General features: G+C 62.7%; 1 protein-coding gene across 2 annotated transcripts in view; it reads left to right on the forward strand.

Moving 5' to 3' along the window:
• The window catches only part of KIRREL3 (kirre like nephrin family adhesion molecule 3), a 474,640-nt gene that overhangs the window by 415,446 nt on the left and 39,867 nt on the right, over positions 1-19,327 (forward strand). For both annotated transcript variants that reach the window (XM_054176072.1, XM_054176071.1), the window contains exons 5-6: positions 14,794-14,951; positions 18,952-19,102. In XM_054176072.1, coding sequence (XP_054032047.1) covers positions 14,794-14,951; positions 18,952-19,102 — 309 coding nt within the window. The remainder of the gene's footprint in view (positions 1-14,793; positions 14,952-18,951; positions 19,103-19,327) is intronic.

Consider the following 19,327-nt stretch of genomic DNA (forward strand, 5'->3'; position numbering starts at 1 on the left):
TTGGGTTGTGTTCTGTTGTGTTGTATTGGGCTGGGTTGTGTTGGGTTGGGTTGGGGTGGGCTGGGTTGGGTTGGGATGAGTTGGGTTGGGTTGGATTGGGTTGAGTTGGGTTGGACTGGGATGGGCTGGGTTTAGTTGGGTTGGGTTGAGTTGGGTTGGGCTGGGTTGGACTGGGATGGGCTGGGTTGGGCTGAGTTGGGTTGTGTTGTGTTGGGCTGTGTTGGGTTGGGTTGGGTTGGATTGGGCTGGGTTGTGTTGGGTTGGGTTGGGGTGGGCTGGGTTGGGTTGGGCTAGGTTGGGCTGGGCTGGGCTTGGCTGGGTTGGCTTGGGTTGTGCTGTGTTGGGTTGTGTTGTGTTGGGCTTGGTTGGGTTGTGTTGGGCTTGGTTGGGTTGGGTTGTGTTCTGTTGTGTTGTATTGGGCTGGGTTGTGTTGGGTTGGGTTGGGGTGGGCTGGGCTGGGCTGGGCTGGGGTGTGTTATGTTGGGTTGGGTTGAGTTGTGTTATGTTAGGTTGGGTTGGGCTGGGCTGGGCTGGGTTGGGTTGGGTTTTTTTCAGCCCAGATAGAATTCTTGGTGAGCTCAGAGTGGCCTCAGGGAGGGCTGGCTCTGCCTGTAGGAGATGCAGTGGAGGGAGAAAGGCTTCTGGCTGAGGCAGCCTGGGGTAGGTTCCATGGACTTCAGACCAGGAGTAAGAGAGAAAGCTGGGGACAGAGGTTGGAGCAGGGCCTGCTTGGCCAGGCCAAGGGGGGATGGTTGGGAAGGCAAAGAGGGAGCTTGAGAGGGGAGAGAAGGAGAAATGGTTGAGCCTGAGGCTGGGGAGAGCCTGGCCCAGGCTGCCCAGAGAGGTGGAGCTGCCCCATGGCTGGCAGCAGGGCAGGGCAGGTTGGTTGGGGCTGGGAGCAGCCTGCTGGGGCTGGGGATCAGAGTCACAGGAGGCATTCTGGAGCTCATTGCCACCAGCAGTCAAGGAGACAACTGCTGCATGGGGGAGAGACCCAGGCCCTCAGAGCCTCCCCAAAGAATCACAGAGTGTTAGGGGCTGGAAGGGACCTCCAGAGCTCATCCAGGCCAACCCCCTGCCAGGGCAGGAGCACCCAGGGCAGGGCACCCAGGGCAGGACACCCAGGGCAGGACACCCAGGAACACATCCAGGCAGAATATCTCCAGAGAGGGAGACTCCACACCCACCCTGGGCAGCCAGCTGCCCCAGCTCCCTGCCTGTGCTGTGCTGAGGGCTCCAGAGCTGCCCCAGCCCTGCAGGGGGGGTGAGCAGAGCCCAGCAGAGGGGCAGAATCCCCTCCCTGCCCCTGCTGCCCACCCTGCTGGGGCTCAGCCCAGGCCAGGCTGGGGCTGGGCTGGCAGCGCTGGGTGCCGGCTCCTGGCCAGCTCTGCACCCCCAGCACCCCCAAGGCCTTCTCCTCAGCCCCAGCCTGGGCTGCCCCTGGGGCTGTCCTGAGCCAGCTGCAGGACCTTGCCCTTGGCCCTGTGGCAGGGTCACACAGCTCCCCCTCTCCAGCCCATCCAGGGGCCTCTGTGTGGCTCCCAGCCCCCAGCTGTGGCAGCCACGGAGCTGCTGTGGGGCTGAGGTGGGATCCAGCCTCTGAATCTGCTGCTGCTGGCAGGGAGCAGCCAGGCTTTGAGCCTCCCATCCTGCAGCAGGTAGGGCTTGGCTGGGGCTGTCTCCTGGCTCCACAGCCCTCTGCCATCCATCTCTGAGCCAGCTCTGCTTTGGGACCTCATGAATGTTTCAGTTCATTATTAGACTCTCTCAATTGGCTGCCATTAATTACTGAGGGCTTCAGCCACAGGCTGGAGAGCTGCCTGCTTGGGGGCACTGTGGGGGCACCAGGATGAGCTAGGAGCAGAGGAAGAAGCTTCCAGCCAGCTCTCCATCATTCCCAGCCCATGTCCCTCTCACCAACCACTCTCATCCCCTCCCTCCCAGCTTTCTGCCTCTTCATTTAGTGACAGAGTCCCCAGGAGCCAGCAGTGGTCCCTGGCAGCCCAGAGCCAGCTGAGTGCTGAGCTGCAGCCAGAGCAGGGAGAGCAGCAGCACAGGGAGGGGATTCTGCCCCTCTGCTCTGCTCTGCTCAGCCCCCACCTGCAGCACTGCCTCCAGCTCTGGGGCCCCCAGCACAGGAAGGACCTGGAGCTGCTGGAGAGGCTCCAGAGGAGGCCACAGAGATGATCAGAGGGCTGAGAACCTCCCCTGTGGGGCCAGGCTGGGAGAGTTGGGGCCAGGCACCAGTGGTGTGCCCCAGGGCTCAGTGCTGGGCCCCAGCCTGAGCAATATCTTCATTGATGATCTGCAGGAGGTGATGGAGTCCAGCAGCAGTGAATGTGCAGAGGACACCAAGCTGGGGGCAGGAGCTGAGCTGTCAGAGGGCAGCAGAGCTCTGCAGAGGGACCTTGCCAGGCTGCACAGATGGGCAGAGGCCAACAGGATGGCATTGAACAAGTCCAAGTGCCAGGGGCTGCACTTTGGCCACACCAACCCCAGGCAGTGCTGCAGGCTGGGGGCAGAGTGGCTGAGAGCAGCCAGGCAGAGAGGGACCTGGGGGGAGTGGTGGAGAGCAGCTGAACAGGAGGCAGCAGTGTGCCCAGGGGGCCAAGAAGGCCAAGGGCATCCTGGCCTGCAGCAGGCAGAGTGTGGCCAGCAGGAGCAGGGAAGTCCTTGTGCCCTGTGCTCAGCACTGCTGAGGCCACCCCTGGAGTCCTGTGTCCAGCTCTGGGCTCCTCAGCTCAAGAAGGACATTGAGAGACTTGAAGGTGTCCAGAGAAGGGCAAGGAGGCTGGGGAGGGGTCTGGGGCACAGCCCTGGGAGGAGAGGCTGAGGGAGCTGGGGTTGCTTAGCCTGGAGAAGAGGAGGCTCAGGGGAGACCTTCTTGCTCTCTGCAACTGCCTGAAGGGAGGTTGTAGACAGACAGATGATGGTCTCTTCTCCCAAGCACCCAGCAGCAGAACAAGAGGACACAGTCTCAAGCTGTTCCAGGGGAGGTTCAGGCTGGAGGGGAGGAGAAAGTTCTTCCCAGCAAGAGGAATTGGCCCTTGGGATGTGCTGCCCAGGGAGGTGGTGGAGTCCCTGTGCCTGGAGGTGTTCCAGAGGGGATTGGATGTGGCCCTTGGAGCCATGGGTTAGCCATGGGCTCTGTGGTGCCAGCTTGGACTTGGTGACCTTTGAGGTCTCTTCCAGCCTTGGTGATTCTGTGATCCTGTGACACTGAGACCAAAAGAGGTTTGGGATCCAGGCTCAGAGGGATCAGCACAGGCTGAGCTGCAGGAGCTGCTGGGAGCTGTCACTCAGAGGCTTCACTCTCCCTCCCCTTCTCTTTCCTTGCCTCATTGCCCAGGCCAGGCCAGACCTGCTGCTTGGCTGCTCCATCAGCCTCTTCCCCCAGGAGGAATGAGAGGCCCTGGCCCACAGCCTGCCCTGCTGGGGTGGCCCTGGCTTGCTGTCCTATTGATTCCTTAATTAAAGAGGAATAAAAATGGGACCCAAGCAGGCACTGCCTGACCTGCTCCATCAGCCAGCACCAGGGAGGGAGGGGGGAGGACAAAATCAATAGCTTGTTGGGAAAGGAACCATCTGGGAGCAGAGCTTGGAGCAGCACCAGGCAGGACCTGCCCAAGGGTAGTGGCAAAGGAAGGAGAGGAAGGAGGGCAGGGGGGGCAGGGGGGTGGGTTGAGAAGAGGCTGAAGGACACAGCTCAGAGGGTTGTGATCCATGGGGCAGGGTCCAGCTGGAGGCCTGGGGCTGGTGGTGGTCCCCTGGGCTCAGGGCTGGGCTCAGGGCTGGGTCCAGTCTGGTCCAAGATCTCCATCAATGTGCTGCACAAACTGCAGCTCAGAGGTGCTGCAGGCCCCTGGCTGCTGCCCCTCAGCACAACCCCCCAAGCAAGAGCTGCTGAGGGTTTGGCAGCCCCCAGGCTTTGGCTCCTCTCAGGGCAGCTGAGGGTGGGAAGGAACTTGCCCTGCTTCTGGCTTCGTAAGAGAGCCAGGGGGGATGCTGTGTGTGGGGCACAGAGGGCAGGGGAGCAGGGGGTGAGGAGCAGGTAGCCAGGGCTCAGGGCTGGGTCCAGACCTGGTCAGCATCTTCCTCACTGACCTGGCTGAAGGCTCAGAGTGGAGCCTCAGGCAGGTTGCTGCTGGCACAGAGCTGGGAGCAGTGGCTGAGAGCCCTCAGGCTGTGCTGGCACCCAGGGAGCCCTGGGCAGGCTGAGAGCTGGGGGAGAGCAACCTCCTGAAGGGGCAGCAGGGCAAGGGCAGGGTCCTGGCCCTGGGCAGGAACAACCTCCTGCAGCAGCACAGGGCAGGGGGAAGCTGCTGGCAAGCAGCTGCAAGCAGCAGCAGCTGGCAGTGCTGGGGGCCAAGGAGCCAGCTGGGGGTTGGGCTCTTCTCCCAGGCACCCAGCCCCAGAACAAGAGGACACAGTCTCAAGCTGTGCCAGGGGAGGTTCAGGCTGGAGGTGAGGGGAAAGTTCTTCCCAGAGAGAGTTGTTGGCCACTGGGATGTGCTGCCCAGGGAGGTGGTGGAGTCCCCATCCCTGGAGGTCTTCAAGAAGGGCCTGGATGAGGCCCTTGGTGCCATGGTTGAGTTGCTCAGATGGTGCTGGGGGAGAGGTTGGACTGGATGAGCTCTGAGGTCTTTTCCAGCCTGGTTAATTCCCTCCCCTCCCCTCCCCTCCCTTCCTCTCTCTTCCCCTCCCCTCCCCTCCCCTCGAGTCTCCTCTCCTTGAGTCTCCTCTCCTCTCCTCCCAGCAGGGCAGGGGGAGGCAGGAGAAGTCATTAGCTCCCCAATGTAGGCCAGCAGCCCCTGCCTCCTCCTCCTCCTCCTCCTCCTCCTGCAGTGTGTGCAGCTGCTGGGTGCAGCCTGACAGATCAGAGAGCGTGGGGAGGAAGAGGCTTCATTATTGTCCCACATGTCAGAGGGCTTCAAGCTCTTTTCTCTCAGGCTGAACAGACAGACAAGCCAAGCAAGGAGACTTTGCTGCTCTTCATTAACCAATATGAAAAGGAAGGGAAATAGAGAAGGAAGAGAGCAAGAGCTGGAGCTGGAGCTGCCCCCACCAGGAGCTGCCCCCCTCCATCAGCCAGCTGCTGCTGGGAGCTGCTCTCAGAGCTCAGCTTCTGCAGGCTGGGCTGGGCCAGATCCTGCCTGCTCCACAGAGGTCCAAAGCCCTGAGCCTTGCTGGCAGCCCCAGCAGAGCCCTGCTGCCTGCTCCTCACCCACACCTTGGCTCTTGCCTCCTGCCCCAGGGCCCTGCTCTGCTCCCTGCAAGGGTATGGCCCCAGGCACCTGAGGAACCACTGCTGGGGGTGGGGGGTGTGGAGGGGGGGTCCTGGTGTGCTCATCCAGCAGGGGTGTCCCCAGCAGCCAGGAGCTGCTGGTGTGGTAGAGGCCAGGAGCCTCCAAGGGAGCTCAGTGATGGAGAGCACAGAGAGGAAGTTTGGGAGATTGGGACTGATCCTGCCCTTGGCTCACAACCACCCCAGCAAGGCTCCAGGCTGGGGCAGAGGGGCTGCAAAGGGCCCAGCAGCAAAGGCCCTGGGGGTGCTGGGTGCCAGCAGCTGCAGAGGAGCCAGGGGGTGCCCAGCTGGGCAAGAAGGCCACCAGCAGCCTGGCCTGCAGCAGCAATGCTGTGGGCAGCAGGAGCAGGGCAGGGATTGTGCCCCTGGGCTGGGCACTGCTGAGGCCACCCCTGCAGTGCTGCCTTCAGCTCTGGGCTGCTGGCTCCCAGCAGGACCTTGAGAGGCTGCAGCAGGGCCAGGGAAGGGCAAGGAAGCTGGGGAAGGGTCTGGGGAAGAGGGCTGGGGAGGAGCAGCTGAGGGAGCTGGGGGTGGTGAGGCTGGAGCAGAGGAGGCTGAGGGAGACCTCCTTGCTCTCTGCAGCTCCCTGCAAGGAGGCTGGAGCCAGCTGGGGCTTGGGCTCTGCTCCCAAGGAGCAAGGGACAGGAGAAGAGGAATCCCAGAACAGGATCAGGGAATGATTGGAAGAGAGCTTCCAGACCCTGGAGTCCAGCCCTGAGCCCAGCCCTGCCCCAGGGCACCACCAAACCATGGCCTCAGCACCACAGCTCCAGGGCTCTGGAACCTCCCCAGGGCTGGGGACTGCAGCACTGCCCTGGCCAGCCTGGGCCAGGCCTGGACAACCCTTTTGAGGAAGAAATTGTTCCTCATGTCCCACCTGAACCTCCCCTGGGGCAGCTTAAGACACTTGCTGCCAGGTGCTGAACGCCTGACTGTAGCTCAGGCTGCACTGGGAGGGATGGAGAACCTTCCAGGATGGCAAATCATGGCTGAGAGTGGTGGAGAAGGGCAGTGTGGGATGAGCTGAGGCTGCCCCCAGCTCCTCTGCCTGCTGAGGCTGCCCCCAGCTCCTCTGCCTGCTGAGGCTGCCCCCAGCTCCTCTCCCTGCTGAGGCTGCCCCCAGCTCCTCTCCCTGCTGTGTTTGCCCCCAGCTCCTCTCCCTGCTGTGTTTGCCCCCAGCTCCTCTCCCTGCTGAGGCTGCCCCCAGCTCCTCTCCCTGCTGAGGCTGCCCCCAGCTCCTCTGCCTGCTGAGGCTGCCCCCAGCTCCTCTCCCTGTTGAGGCTGCCCCCAGCTCCTCTCCCTGCTGAGGCTGCCCCCAGCTCCTCTCCCTGCTGAGGCTGCCTCCAGCTCCTCTCCCTGCTGAGGCTGCCCCCAGCTCCTCTCCCTGCTGAGGCTGCCCCCAGCTCCTCTCCCTGCTGTGTTTGCCCCCAGCTCCTCTGCCTGCTGAGGCTGCCCCCAGCTCCTCTCCCTGCTGAGGCTGCCCCCAGCTCCTCTCCCTGCTGTGTTTGCCCCCAGCTCCTCTCCCTGCTGAGGCTGCCCCCAGCTCCTCTCCCTGCTGAGGCTGCCCCCAGCTCCTCTCCCTGCTGTGTTTGCCCCCAGCTCCTCTCCCTGCTGAGGCTGCCCCCAGCTCCTCTCCCTGCTGAGGCTGCCCCCAGCTCCTCTGCCTGCTGAGGCTGCCCCCAGCTCCTCTCCCTGCTGAGGCTGCCCCCAGCTCCTCTGCCTGCTGAGGCTGCCCCCAGCTCCTCTCCCTGCTGAGGCTGCCCCCAGCTCCTCTCCCTGCTGTGTTTGCCCCCAGCTCCTCTCCCTGCTGAGGCTGCCCCCAGCTCCTCTCCCTGCTGAGGCTGCCCCCAGCTCCTCTCCCTGCTGTGTTTGCCCCCAGCTCCTCTCCCTGCTGAGGCTGCCCCCAGCTCCTCTCCCTGCTGAGGCTGCCCCCAGCTCCTCTCCCTGCTGAGGCTGCCCCCAGCTCCTCTCCCTGCTGAGGCTGCTGGAAGCAAAGCAGCTCTGTGGCTGCTCAGCTCCCTCCAGCACCTCCCAGCCCAGGCCAGGGCACTGCTGCTGTTGGAAGCCCTTGGAGATGCCTCCTGCCTGGTGGGCCCTGGTTGAAGGTTGCATTGAGCACTCTCTTCCCAGCCTCCATCAGGGATTGTCCCTGCTGACATCCTTGGCTTTGGTGCTGCTGGGGAGGCCTCCAGGGCAGCTCACAGTGGTGTGGGACCCAGCCAGGGGTGGCACAGGCAGGGCTCAGCCTGGGGGTGAGAGCTTTGATCTGGGCACCAGCAGAAGCCTCCTGGGTGTCAGACACCAGAGGAGTGATGAATGAAGGCCTCAGAAAGAGACAAATCCCCTGGCAGGGCCCAGGTCTGTCAGAGCCATTCCTCACTGCCATCTCCTCAGCACCCAGCAGCTGGGCTCGAGCAGCATGGGGGCTCTGGAAGGTCAGGAGCCACATCCTGCCTGGCCTGGCTCTGCAGGCTAGGCACAAGGAAGGCATCCTTCGTGCTGAGGGTGAGGAGAGCCTGGCCCAGGCTGCCCAGAGAGCTGGGAGCTGCCCCATGGCTGGCACCAGTGCAGCTCAGGCTGTTTGGGGCTGGGAGCAGCCTGCTGTGCTTGGGGATGTCCCTGGGGGCTGCAGGGGGCTGCCCTGGATGAGCTTGGAAGGTTCCTGCCAACCACTCTTTGACTCTCACCCCCCAGATCCTCCCACAGCAGTGCTGGAGAAGGTCCTAAGCCCACTGCCAGGTGCAGGATGGCAGCAGATGCCCTGAGCTGCAGCTCCCCCTGCACCAAAGCCTCACTGCAGCCCAAGCAGGCAGCAGCCTCCTGTGGGCAGGCTGAGCCCCTCCATGGAGCTGAGGGGTCCCATGGGGGGCTCCTCACTGCCAGGGCTTTGTGTCCTGAAGCTGCAGAGGCCGTGGGGCTGTGCAGACCTTGAGCCCAGGCTGAGCAGGGCAGGATGGCTGAAGGCAGGAGCTGCCTGCTGGGCTGGGATCGATGCTCAGCCTTATCTCCCAAGCCAAGCCCAGCCCCTTCCAGGAGGCAGCACAATCACTCACAGCCTTCCCTGCACTGGCCCAGGGCTGGGGCTGCTCTGAAGCTGTTATCAGGCAGCAGCACATGGAGGAGCTTCGACCTCACAGCTAGGAGCTTGCACTGCCCTTGGCTGCCCTCCTGTGCCACAGCCTTCCCTGGCACCCCCCCCAGCCTTCCAGCACCCCCAGCCCCTTCCTGAGCTCACTTACACTCTGCAGAAGGAAGCTCCCCCCCAGCTCTCAGCTCCCCTCTTTGAAGGGGTCCCCCCCAGAGCCAGCTCCATTCCTGCAGCCTCCTGCAGCAGCCACAAGGGCAGGGCTGGCTGGAAAGGAGGTTGTGAGGCAGGAATCCTCCTGGGCCCTGCCTGAAGCCACCCCAAAGGGTGCTGGGAGCAAGGGCTGCAGCCTGGGGGCTGCACAAGGGGCTGCTGTGAGGAGCACGAAGGGACAGGAGGCTGCAAATGCCTGGCTTGGAACAAAGCAACCCAAGGCCCAGGGAGGAGATGGAAAGGGCAAGCAAAGGGGAAAGAGGCAAGGGAGAGCTCTCAGCCTCTGCTCCTGCCAGAGCTGCTCCAGGCCCCTCAGCAGCTTCCCAGCCTCCCCTGCCCTCTCTCCAGCACTTCTCTGGCCCTCTGCCCCTGGGCAGCACACAACTGCCCCCAGGGCTCCAGACCTAGAGTAGAACAGAGTGAGAGGAGAACCTCCCTTGCCCTGCTTCCTCCTGGGCTCCACTCTCTGCCCACTGCCCCTTGGCCTGGCCCTGGGCACCACTCAGCAGAGGCTGGCCCCAGCCTCTTGCCCCTCACCCTTTAGACCCTGCTGAGCACTGAGGGGAAGCCTTTGCTGAGCCCTGCAGAGTCTCTTCTCTGAGCTCTCTTTGCCTCTCTCCAGAGGGTGTTGAAGTCTCCCCAGCCTCACAGGGTCACAGGCTGGGAGGGGACCCCCAGAGGTCATCCTGTCCAAAACCCTGCAGGCAGCAGGGAAGGCTCCAGCCAGAGCAGGCTGCCCAGGAGCCACTTCCACTTGGACCTCAAATGAAGTCAGCTGCAGGGACCTGAAGTGATCTTGGAGTCATCTTTAGTGACCTGAAGTGGCCTTGGAGTCAGCTGCAGGGACCTGAAATGACCTTGGAGTCAGCTGCAAGGGAGGAAAAAAGAGGGGGGAAAGGGAGGTAAAAAAGAGAGGAAAAAGGAAAAAAGAGAGAGACAAAAGAAAAAAGAGGAAAAAAAGAAGAAAAAAGAGAGGGGGAAAAAGAGAGGGAAATGAGAAAAAAAGGAAAAAAGAGATAAAAGAGTGAGAAAAAAGAAAAATGAGGGGGAAAAAAAGAAGAAAAACAAAGAGAGAAAACAGAGAGGAAAAAGAGGAAAAAAGAGAGGAAAAAAGAGAGAAAAAAGAGAGAAAAGAGAGGAAAAAAGTGAGAAAAAAAGAGAGAGAGAAAAGAAAAATAGAGGAAATAAGAAAAAAGATAAAAAAGAGAGGAAAAAGAGGAAAAAAGAGAGAAAAGAGAGATAAAAGAGAGAGAAAAAAGAAAAAGGAGGAAAAAAGAGAGGAAAGAGAGAGGAAAGAGAAAGAAAGAAAAAAAAGGAAAAAATGAGAGGGGAAAAAAGAGAGAAAAAAGAAAAAGGAGGAAAAAAGAAGGAAAAAAGAGATGAAAGAGAGAGGAAAGAGAAAGGAAAAAAAAAGAGTAAAAAAAAAGAGGAAAAAATGAGAGAAAAAAAAGAAAAAAGAGAGGGAGAAAAGAAAAAGGAGGGGGAAAAAAAGAAGAAAAAAGAGAAAGGAAAGAGTAAAAAGAGAGAAAAAAGAGGAAAAAAGGAGAGGAAAAAAGGGGGGGGGAAGAAAAAGGAGGGAACAGGGGGGGAAAAAAAAGAGAAAAGAGAGAGGAAAAAGAGATCAAAAAGAGGGAAAAAAAGACAAGAGAGGGAAAAAAAAAAAGGCAAAAAAAAAAAGACCTGGGGAAAAAAAGAGCAGAAATAGAGAAGAGCAAAAGCCAAGCAACCTCAGCAGGAGGGTTTGGATCCAGGCAGCATTGCTTTGTGCCCTGCCTCTCCTGCTGGTGCCTGGCCTGCAGGCAGTGAGCTGAGAAAGCCTTTCCTGAGAGCAGCTGCAGCTGTGTGTGTGCCCAGCCTGCTGTGCAGGCAGCACCCCTGCCTGCCCATCCCCCAGCTCAGGGCTCCCAGAGACCTTCATCCCCTTCCACCCCCTGAGCTCAGCCCAGCCAGCAGCCAGCAAGCTCTGAGCCTTCCTCAGCCAAGCTGAGACACCAGGAGCAGCTCAGGGAGCAGCAGCAGAGAGAGACTTGGGGATCTGAGAGAGGGCTTTGCCCATGGAAGGGCTTGGGAGGGACCTCAAAGCTCATCCAGCTCCAAGCCCCTGCCATGGGCAGGGACACCTCCCACCAGCACAGCTTGCTCAGGGCCTCATCCAGCCTGGGCCTGAACACCTCCAGGCAGGGGACAGCCACAGCCTCCCTGGGCAAGCTGTTCCTGCTGGGTTCAGTTCTGGGCTGAAGCCAGTGTGAGATGTGCTCAGCTCAAAGCACCACTGCTGGATGGACCTGAGCTGGGCTCAGCTCTGGGCTGCTGGCTCCCAGCAGCACCTTGAGAGGCTGCAGCAGGGCCAGGGAAGGGCAAGGAAGCTGGGGAAGGGTCTGGGGAAGAGGGCTGGGGAGGAGCAGCTGAGGGAGCTGGGGGTGGTGAGGCTGGAGCAGAGGAGGCTGAGGGAGACCTCCTTGCTCTCTGCAGCTCCCTGCAAGGAGGCTGGAGCCAGCTGGGGCTTGGGCTCTGCTCCCAGGGAACAAGGCACAGGACAAGAGGCAATGGCCTCAGGCTGCCCCAGGGGAGGTTCAGGTTGGCCCTGAGGAACAATTTCTTCCCCTTGAGGGTTGTCCAGGCCTGGCCCAGGCTGCCCAGGGCAGTCCCCATCCCTGGAGGGCTTTGGAAGCCCTGGGGCTGTGGTGCTGAGGCCATGGCCTGGTGGTGCCCTGGCAGGGCTGGCTCAGGGCTGGAGTGGAGGATCTCAGAGCTCTCTTCCCACCAGAGCAATTCTGTGGCTCTGTGGCTGTGAGCAGAGCCAGGCAGGGCAGCAGAGATGGAAGGTTCTCCCTCCCTGCAGGATGGGAGCACAGCCTCCTCTCCAGCTCCATTTCCCATCTGGGGGGGTTCAGGGAGGCTTCAGGGAGCTCACTGTGCAAGAGGAGGCCACACTGCTGGCCCTCACCTCCTCCTTGCCTGCCTGCTGCCCTCATGGTCTGCAGCTTGGAGCAGCAGCCCTGCCCAGGGGCTGTGTGGGAGCAGCAGAGCCAGGTCCTGGAGGCTCTGTGGTGAGGATGCAGCCTCACACCAGGCTGCCAGGGCTGAGGTGGCTTCAAAGCAAGGTTGAGATCTTAAACACCTCCCTGACACCCCCCAGGCAAAATCCTCCCCCTCAGAGGCAGAGGCTTCAAAGGCTGCTGGTGGGGAGAGGGAACCTGCCCAAATGAGAGGAGTTGCAGCAGCTTCTGTGCAGGGTGACAGCAGCCCCAGGGAGCAGGGAAGGCAGGAGGGGAATCAAAGCAGAGCTCCAGGGCTCCTCCTGCCCTCCCTGGCAGAGGGCTGCCGGCAGAGCCCTCTTCAAAGGCAGGAGGCCAGGCTGCTGACACCCAGAGCAGGCTCTTCCCCCTGCCTGAGTGCAACAGAGGATGCTCCACATCCACCTCCTGCCCTGCTCCTCCACACCACCTCTGCAGTCCAAGCAGCAAGGGGCAGAGCTAAGCCCCCCAGCCCCTGAGCCCAGCAGCAGCCACTTGAGTTGCCTGGTGGGGTGCAGAAGGGCAGAGGCAGCTCACAGCCCTCCAGCCCTCACCTGCCCCCTGCAGCTCAGCAGCAGCCTGGCCCTGAGCTCTTGGAGTGCTTAGCAGCCTGGGGTGGGTTGCCCTGCCATGGGCTTGAGCCTTCCTCTCACTGCAAAGCTCAGGCAACCCAGGGCCCCTCCAGGACCAGCTTCTGCCCCTGCAGTTCCACTCTGGGGCACAGCTTGCAGGTGAGGAGCCAAAGGCAAAGTGGCTCTGAGGTGCTGAGCTGGGGCTGGATGCTGCCATGGCTGTGTCCTAGCTGGCTGCAGGGGGCTGCTTGGTCCCAGACCAGTGCTGGAGGGCCACAAACCAGTGCTGGATGGTCACTGATCAGTGCTGGTGGATCACAGATCAGCCCTGGTGGATCACAGACCTGTGCTGGAGGGTCCCAGATCAGTGCTGGTGGATCACAAACCAGCCCTGGTGGATCACATACCAGTGCTGGAGGGTCCCAGACTAGTCCTGGTGGGTCCCAGACCAGTGCTGGTGGATCCCAGCCCAGCCCTGGAGGGTCCCAGATCAGTGCTGGTGGATCCCAGCCCAGCCCTGGAGGGTCCCAGATCAGTGCTGGTGGATCCCAGCCCAGCCCTGGAGGGTCCCAGATCAGTGCTGGTGGATCCCAGCCCAGCCCTGGAGGGTCCCAGATCAGTGCTGGTGGATCCCAGCCCAGCCCTGGAGGGTCCCAGATCAGTGCTGGTGGATCCCAGCCCAGCCCTGGAGGGTCCCAGATCAGTGCTGGTGGATCCCAGCCCAGCCCTGGTGGGTCCCAGCCCAGCCCTGGAGGGTCCCAGCCCAGCCCTGGTGGGTCCCAGCCCAGCCCTGGAGGGTCCCAGATCAGTGCTGGTGGATCCCAGCCCAGCCCTGGAGGGTCCCAGATCAGTGCTGGTGGATCCCAGCCCAGCCCTGGTGGGTCCCAGCCCAGCCCTGGAGGGTCCCAGCCCAGCGCTGGAGGGTCCCAGCCCAGCCCTGGTGGATCCCAGCCCAGCCCTGGAGGGTCCCAGCCCAGCCCTGGTGGATCCCAGCCCAGCGCTGGAGGGTCCCAGCCCAGCCCTGGTGGATCCCAGCCCAGCCCTGGAGGGTCCCAGCCCAGCCCTGGAGGGTCCCAGCCCAGCCCTGGTGGGTCCCAGCCCAGCCCTGGAGGGTCCCAGCCCAGCCCTGGTGGATCCCAGTCCAGCCCTGGAGGGTCCGAGCCCAGCCCTGGAGGGTCCCAGATCAGTGCTGGTGGATCCCAGCCCAGCCCTGGAGGGTCCCAGCCAAGCGCTGGAGGGTCCCAGCCCAGCCCTGGAGGGTCCCAGATCAGTGCTGGTGGATCCCAGCCCAGCCCTGGAGGGTCCCAGCCCAGCCCTGGAGGGTCCCAGCCCAGCCCTGGAGGGTCCCAGATCAGTGCTGGTGGATCCCAGCCCAGCCCTGGAGGGTCCCAGATCAGTGCTGGTGGATCCCAGCCCAGCCCTGGAGGGTCCCAGATCAGTGCTGGTGGATCCCAGCCCAGCCCTGGAGGGTCCCAGCCCAGCGTTGGTGGGTCCCAGCCCAGCCCTGGTGGGTCCCAGCCCAGCCCTGGTGGATCCCAGCCCAGCCCTGGAGGGTCCCAGCCCAGCCCTGGTGGATCCCAGCCCAGCCCTGGAGGGTCCCAGCCCAGCGCTGGAGGGTCCCAGCCCAGCCCTGGTGGATCCCAGCCCAGCGCTGGAGGATCCCAGCCCAGCCCTGGAGGGTCCCAGCCCAGCCCTGGTGGGTCCCAGCCCAGCACTGGAGGGTCCCAGCCCAGCCCTGGTGGGTCCCAGCCCAGCCCTGGAGGGTCCCAGCCCAGCGCTGGAGGGTCCCAGCCCAGCCCTGGAGGGTCCCAGCCCAGCCCTGGAGGGTCCCAGCCCAGAGCTGGAGGGTCCCAGCCCAGCCCTGGTGGATCCCAGCCCAGCCCTGGTGGATCCCAGCCCAGCCCTGGAGGGTCCCAGATCAGTGCTAGTGGATCCCAGCCCAGCCCTGGTGGATCCCAGCCCAGCCCTGGAGGGTCCCAGCCCAGCCCTGGAGGGTCCCAGCCCAGAGCTGGAGGGTCCCAGCCCAGCCCTGGTGGGTCCCAGCCCAGCCCTGGTGGATCCCAGCCCAGCGCTGGAGGGTCCCAGCCCAGCCCTGGAGGGTCCCAGCCCAGCGCTGGAGGGTCCCAGCCCAGCCCTGGAGGGTCCCAGATCAGTGCTGGTGGATCCCAGCCCAGCCCTGGAGGGTCCCAGCCCAGCGCTGGAGGGTCCCAGCCCAGCCCTGGAGGGTCCCAGATCAGTGCTGGTGGATCCCAGCCCAGCCCTGGAGGGTCCCAGCCCAGCCCTGGAGGGTCCCAGCCCAGCGCTGGAGGGTCCCAGCCCAGCCCTGGTGGATCCCAGCCCAGCCCTGGAGGGTCCCAGCCCAGCCCTGGTGGATCCCAGCCCAGCCCTGGAGGGTCCCAGCCCAGCGCTGGAGGGTCCCAGCCCAGCCCTGGAGGGTCCCAGCCCAGCGCTGGAGGGTCCCAGCCCACCCCTGGAGGGTCCCAGCCCAGCGCTGGAGGGTCCCAGCCCAGCGCTGGAGGGTCCCAGCCCGGTGGGTCGCAGGGAGCCGCGGGGCTGGGGGGCAGGCAGTGACCGTGTGTGCTGTGTGCTGTTGCCCGGCAGTGCCCCCGGACGACCCTGTGATCCTGGGGGGTCCAACCATCAGCCTGCGGGCGGGAGACCCCCTGAACCTGACGTGCCACGCCGACAACGCCAAGCCCGCCGCCTCCATCAGCTGGCTGCGCAGGGGGGAGCTCATCAGCGGCGCCTCCTACTCCAAGGTGAGGCAGCAGAGCCCAGGGCTCTTCCCGTGCTCGGAGGGGAGCTGCGGGCCTGGGCACCGCTCCCCACGCCGCCCCCAAGCCCCCGGGGCAGCCCTGCAGAGCTCAGGCTCTCACCCTGCGCCCCCCTCCCCAAGGCAGCTGGCCGGGGCAGAGGAGCTGCAAAGGGACCCAGCTGGGCTCTGCTCTTCGTTTGGCTGCCCTGCTGCAGCCTCCCTCTGCTCAGGGCTGCCTGCAATGCCCACTGCAGCCCCCAGAGCCGCCTGCCTCTGAGCCCCACTCGGGCACCACCCAGCCCCCAGCAGCCTGGCCTGCAGCAGCAATGCTGTGGGCAGCAGGAGCAGGGCAGGGATTGTGCCCCTGGGCTGGGCACTGCTGAGGCCACCCCTGGAGTGCTGCCTTCAGCTCTGGGCTGCTGGCTCCCAGCAGCACCTTGAGAGGCTGCAGCAGGGCCAGGGAAGGGCAAGGAAGCTGGGGAAGGGTCTGGGGAAGAGGGCTGGGGAGGAGCAGCTGAGGGAGCTGGGGGTCCCTGGAGGGGTTCAAGAGGGGATTGGATGTGGCACTTGGTGCCATGGCCTAGTCATGAGGTCTGTGGTGCCAGGTTGGACTTGATGATCTTTGAGGTCTCTTCCAACCTTGGTGATTCTGTGAGACTGTGTTCAGCCTGGAGCAGAGGAGGCTGAGGGAGACCTCCTTGCTCTCTGCAGCTCCCTGCAAGGAGGCTGGAGCCAGCTGGGGCTTGGGCTCTGCTCCCAGGAACAAGGGACAGGAGAAGAGGAATCCCAGAACAGGATCAGGGAATGATTGGAAGAGAGCTTCCAGACCCTGGAGTCCAGCCCTGAGCCCAGCCCTGAGCCCAGCCCTGCCCCAGGGCAGCACCAAATGGCCTCAGGTTGCCCCAGGGGAGGTTCAGGTTGGCCATGAGAAGAAACTTCTTCCCTGCAAGGGTTCTCAAGGCCTGGCTCAGGCTGCCCTGGGAGGTGCTTGAATCCCCAGCCCTGGAGGGGTTTGCAAGGGGCAGAGCTGTGGTGCTGAGGGCCATGGCTGAGCCCCAGCCTGGGCAGGGTTAGAGCAGGGTTGGAGTGGATGAGCTTCAAGGGCTTTGCCAAGCCAAGCCAAGCCAAGCCCTGCTGTGACTCTACCCCAGAGCTGGTGAGGCTGCAGCACCCCCCTGGCCCCCAGGGTCACACAGGTTCCCTCCTCCAGCTGCAGTTTCCCATGAGAAGGTGCCAGGGTTGCTGCCATGCTCTGAGTGCCAGGGAAAGCTTTGCCTGGCACAGAGAGCAGCCAGGGGCTGGGCACCTCCTGCTCCCCTGCTGGAGCTCCACCAGCACTCAGCATCCCTGATGGAAACTGCTGGAGAGACCTACAGGGAGCAGCTGGCAGAGCAGGGCCCCAGGGCAGGAGCCAAAGGTGTCTCCAGCTCCTGAACCCTCCAGAAGGCTCCAGCAGCATCCTGAACTGCTTGGAAAAGCAGAGGCAACATCCTCTTCCTCTCCTTCTCCTCCTCTCCTCCTCTTCCTCCTCTCCTCCTCCTCCTCTCCTTCTCCTCCTCCTCTCCTTCTCTACTTCCTCTCCTTCTCTTCCTCTCCTTCTCTTGCTCTCCTCCTCTCTTCCTCTCCTACTCTCCCTCTTCTCCTCCTCTCGCTCTCCTTTTCCCCCTCTCCTTTTCCCCCTCTCCTTTTCCCCCTCTCCTTTTCCCCCTCTCCTTTTCCCCCTCTCCTTTTCCCCCTCTCCTTTTCCCCCTCTCCTTTTCCCCCTCTCCTCTCCTCTCCTCTCCTCTCCTCTCCTCTCCTCTCCTCTCCTCTCCTCTCCTCTCCTCTCCTCTCCTCTCCTCTCCTCTCCTCTCCTCTCCTCTCCTCTCCTCTCCTCTCCTCTCCTCTCCTCTCCTCTCCTCTCCTCTCCTCTCCTCTCCTCTCCTCTCCTCTCCTCTCCTCTCCTCTCCTCTCCTCTCCTCTCCTCTCCTCTCCTCTCCTCTCCTCTCCTCTCCTCTCCTCTCCTCTCCCTCTCCTCTCCTCTCCTCTCCCTCTCCTCTCCCTCTCCTCTCCCTCTCCCCTCCCTCTCCTCTCCCTCTCCTCTCCCTCTCCTCTCCCTCTCCCCTCCTCTTCCTCTCCTCTTCCTCTCCTCCTCTTCTTCTCCTCCTCCTCTCCTCCTCTTCTTCTCCTCCTCCCCTCTACTTTTCCTCCTCCTCTCCTCCTCCTCTCCTCTTCTCCTTTCCTCCTCTCCTTCTCCTCTCCTTCTACTCTCCTCCTTCTCCTCTTCTCCTCTCCTTCTCCTCTTCTCCTCTCCTTCTCCTCTCCTCCTCTCCTTCTCCTCTCCTCCTCTCCTTCTCCTCTCCTCCTCTCCTCCTCTCTTCCTCTTCTTCTCCTCCTCCCCTCCCTCTACTTTTCCTCCTCCCCTCCTCCTTTTCTTCCTCTTCTCCTCCTCCTCTCCTCCTCCTCTCCTCTAATCCTCCTCTCCTTCTCCTTGTCCTCCCCTCCTTGAGCCTTGAGGTCCCTTCCAACCCTGACAGTTCTGTGACCTGGATGATCTTTGGATGTCCCTTCCAGCCCCCAGCACTCTGTGGCTCTGTGATCTTAAAGGTCCTCTCCAACCTGATCAGTTCTGTGGTTCAGTTCTGTGGTCCTGGGCTGGCTGTGGTGACAACAACTCAGCCCCACTGCCTGCCAGCTGTGCCTGAGAGGCTGTGTCAGGATGAGGCCAGGTGGTGACAGCAGGAGTCTGCTGCCATGAGTTTGTCATCCAGTGCAGCCTCTGCCTGAGGAGGAAACTGGAAGGACTTACAGGCAAGAGCTGCCTGGCAGGGTCCAAAATACCCTGGGATGGGATGGGATGGGATGGGATGGGATGGGATGGGATGGGATGGGATGAGGACTTCCACGGGGGTGAAATCCAGGAAGAGATTCAGAGATTCACAGAACCACAGAGCTGGAAGGGAGCTCAAGGCTCAGCCAGCCCCAACCCCCTGCCATGGGCAGGGACACCTCACACCACAGCAGGTTGCTCACAGCCACCTCCAGCCTGGCTGCAAACACCTCCAGGCAGGAGGCTTCCACCACCTCCCTGGGCAGCCTGGGCCAGGCTCTCACCACCCTCCTGGCCAACAACTTCTTCCTCACAGCCAATCTCAAGCTCCCCACTTCTACTTCTGCTCCATCCCCCCCAGTCCTATCCCTCCCTGACCCCCTCCAAAGTCCCTCCCCAGCTTGCTTGCAGCCCCCTGCAGCTCCTGGAAGGCCACCAGAAGGTCTCCTGGGAGCCTTCTCCTCTGCAGCCTGCACAACCCCAACTCTCTCAGGCTGTCTGCAGAGCAGAGCAGCTCCAGCCCTCTGCTCCTCCTCCTGGCCCTGCTCTGGACACCTTCCAGCCCCTCCAGAGCCTTCCTGGCACAGAGGCTCCAGAGCTGACCCCAGAGCTGCAGCTGTGGTCTCAGCAGAGTGGAGCAGAGGGGCAGAATCCCCTCCCTGGCCCTGCTGGCCACACTTCTCTTGCTGCAGCCCAGGCTCTGCTTGGCTCTCTGGGCTGCAAGTGCTCCCTGCTGGCTCCTGCTGAGCTTCTCCTCCCCCAGCACCCCCAATCCCAGTTAGCTGCTCCTCCCCAGCCCTGCTCTCCAGACTCTTCAGCAGCTTCCTTGCCCTTATCTCCAGCCCCTCAATGTCTTTCTTGAAGTGAGGCCCCAAGCTGAACACAGAGCACTGAACACAGAACACAGAGCACTGAACACACAACACAGAACACAGAGCACTGAACACTGAACACAGAGCACTGAACACTGAACACTGAACACACAACACAGAACACAGAGCACTGAACACAGACTTCACAGCAGAGCCAAACGTTGGCTCCCTCCCAGCAGCTGCTGGAGCAGGAGCTGCTCCTGGCCTGGAGTCCCCCAGCAGAGCACAGCCTGGCAGTGCCCAGGGGTGGGAGGGCAGAGCAGAGCAGGGGGCAGGGGGAGCAGGCTCACCTCCCCTGCTGAGCTCCATTTCTGCTGCCCTAGACCCTGCTCCGGGACGGGAAGAGGGAGAGCATCATCAGCACCCTCTTCATCGGCCCCTCGGAGGTGGAGAACGGGGAGAGCATCGTCTGCAGGGCCAGCAACAAAGCCATCCCCGGCGGCAAGGAGACCTCGGTCACCATCGACATCCAGCGTGAGTGCCCCCCGGGGGCTGCCCCCGGGCACAGGCAGGCTCCCGGCACCACCCCAGCGGCTCTGCCGGCAGCGCAGGCGGAGGGAGCTGGGGCTGGGCAGCCTGCAGGGGACAAGGCGCCAGGGGCACCGCGGAGCTGCCTGCCGGGACCCGGGGGGGCGACAGGAAGGCTGCAGGGGGGTCCTGAAGGGAGGCTGCAGGGGGATCCTGAAGGGAGGCTGCAGA

The sequence above is a fragment of the Dryobates pubescens genome, chromosome 34 (assembly GCF_014839835.1).
Source record: "Dryobates pubescens isolate bDryPub1 chromosome 34, bDryPub1.pri, whole genome shotgun sequence".
Taxonomy (NCBI): Eukaryota; Metazoa; Chordata; class Aves; order Piciformes; family Picidae; genus Dryobates; species Dryobates pubescens.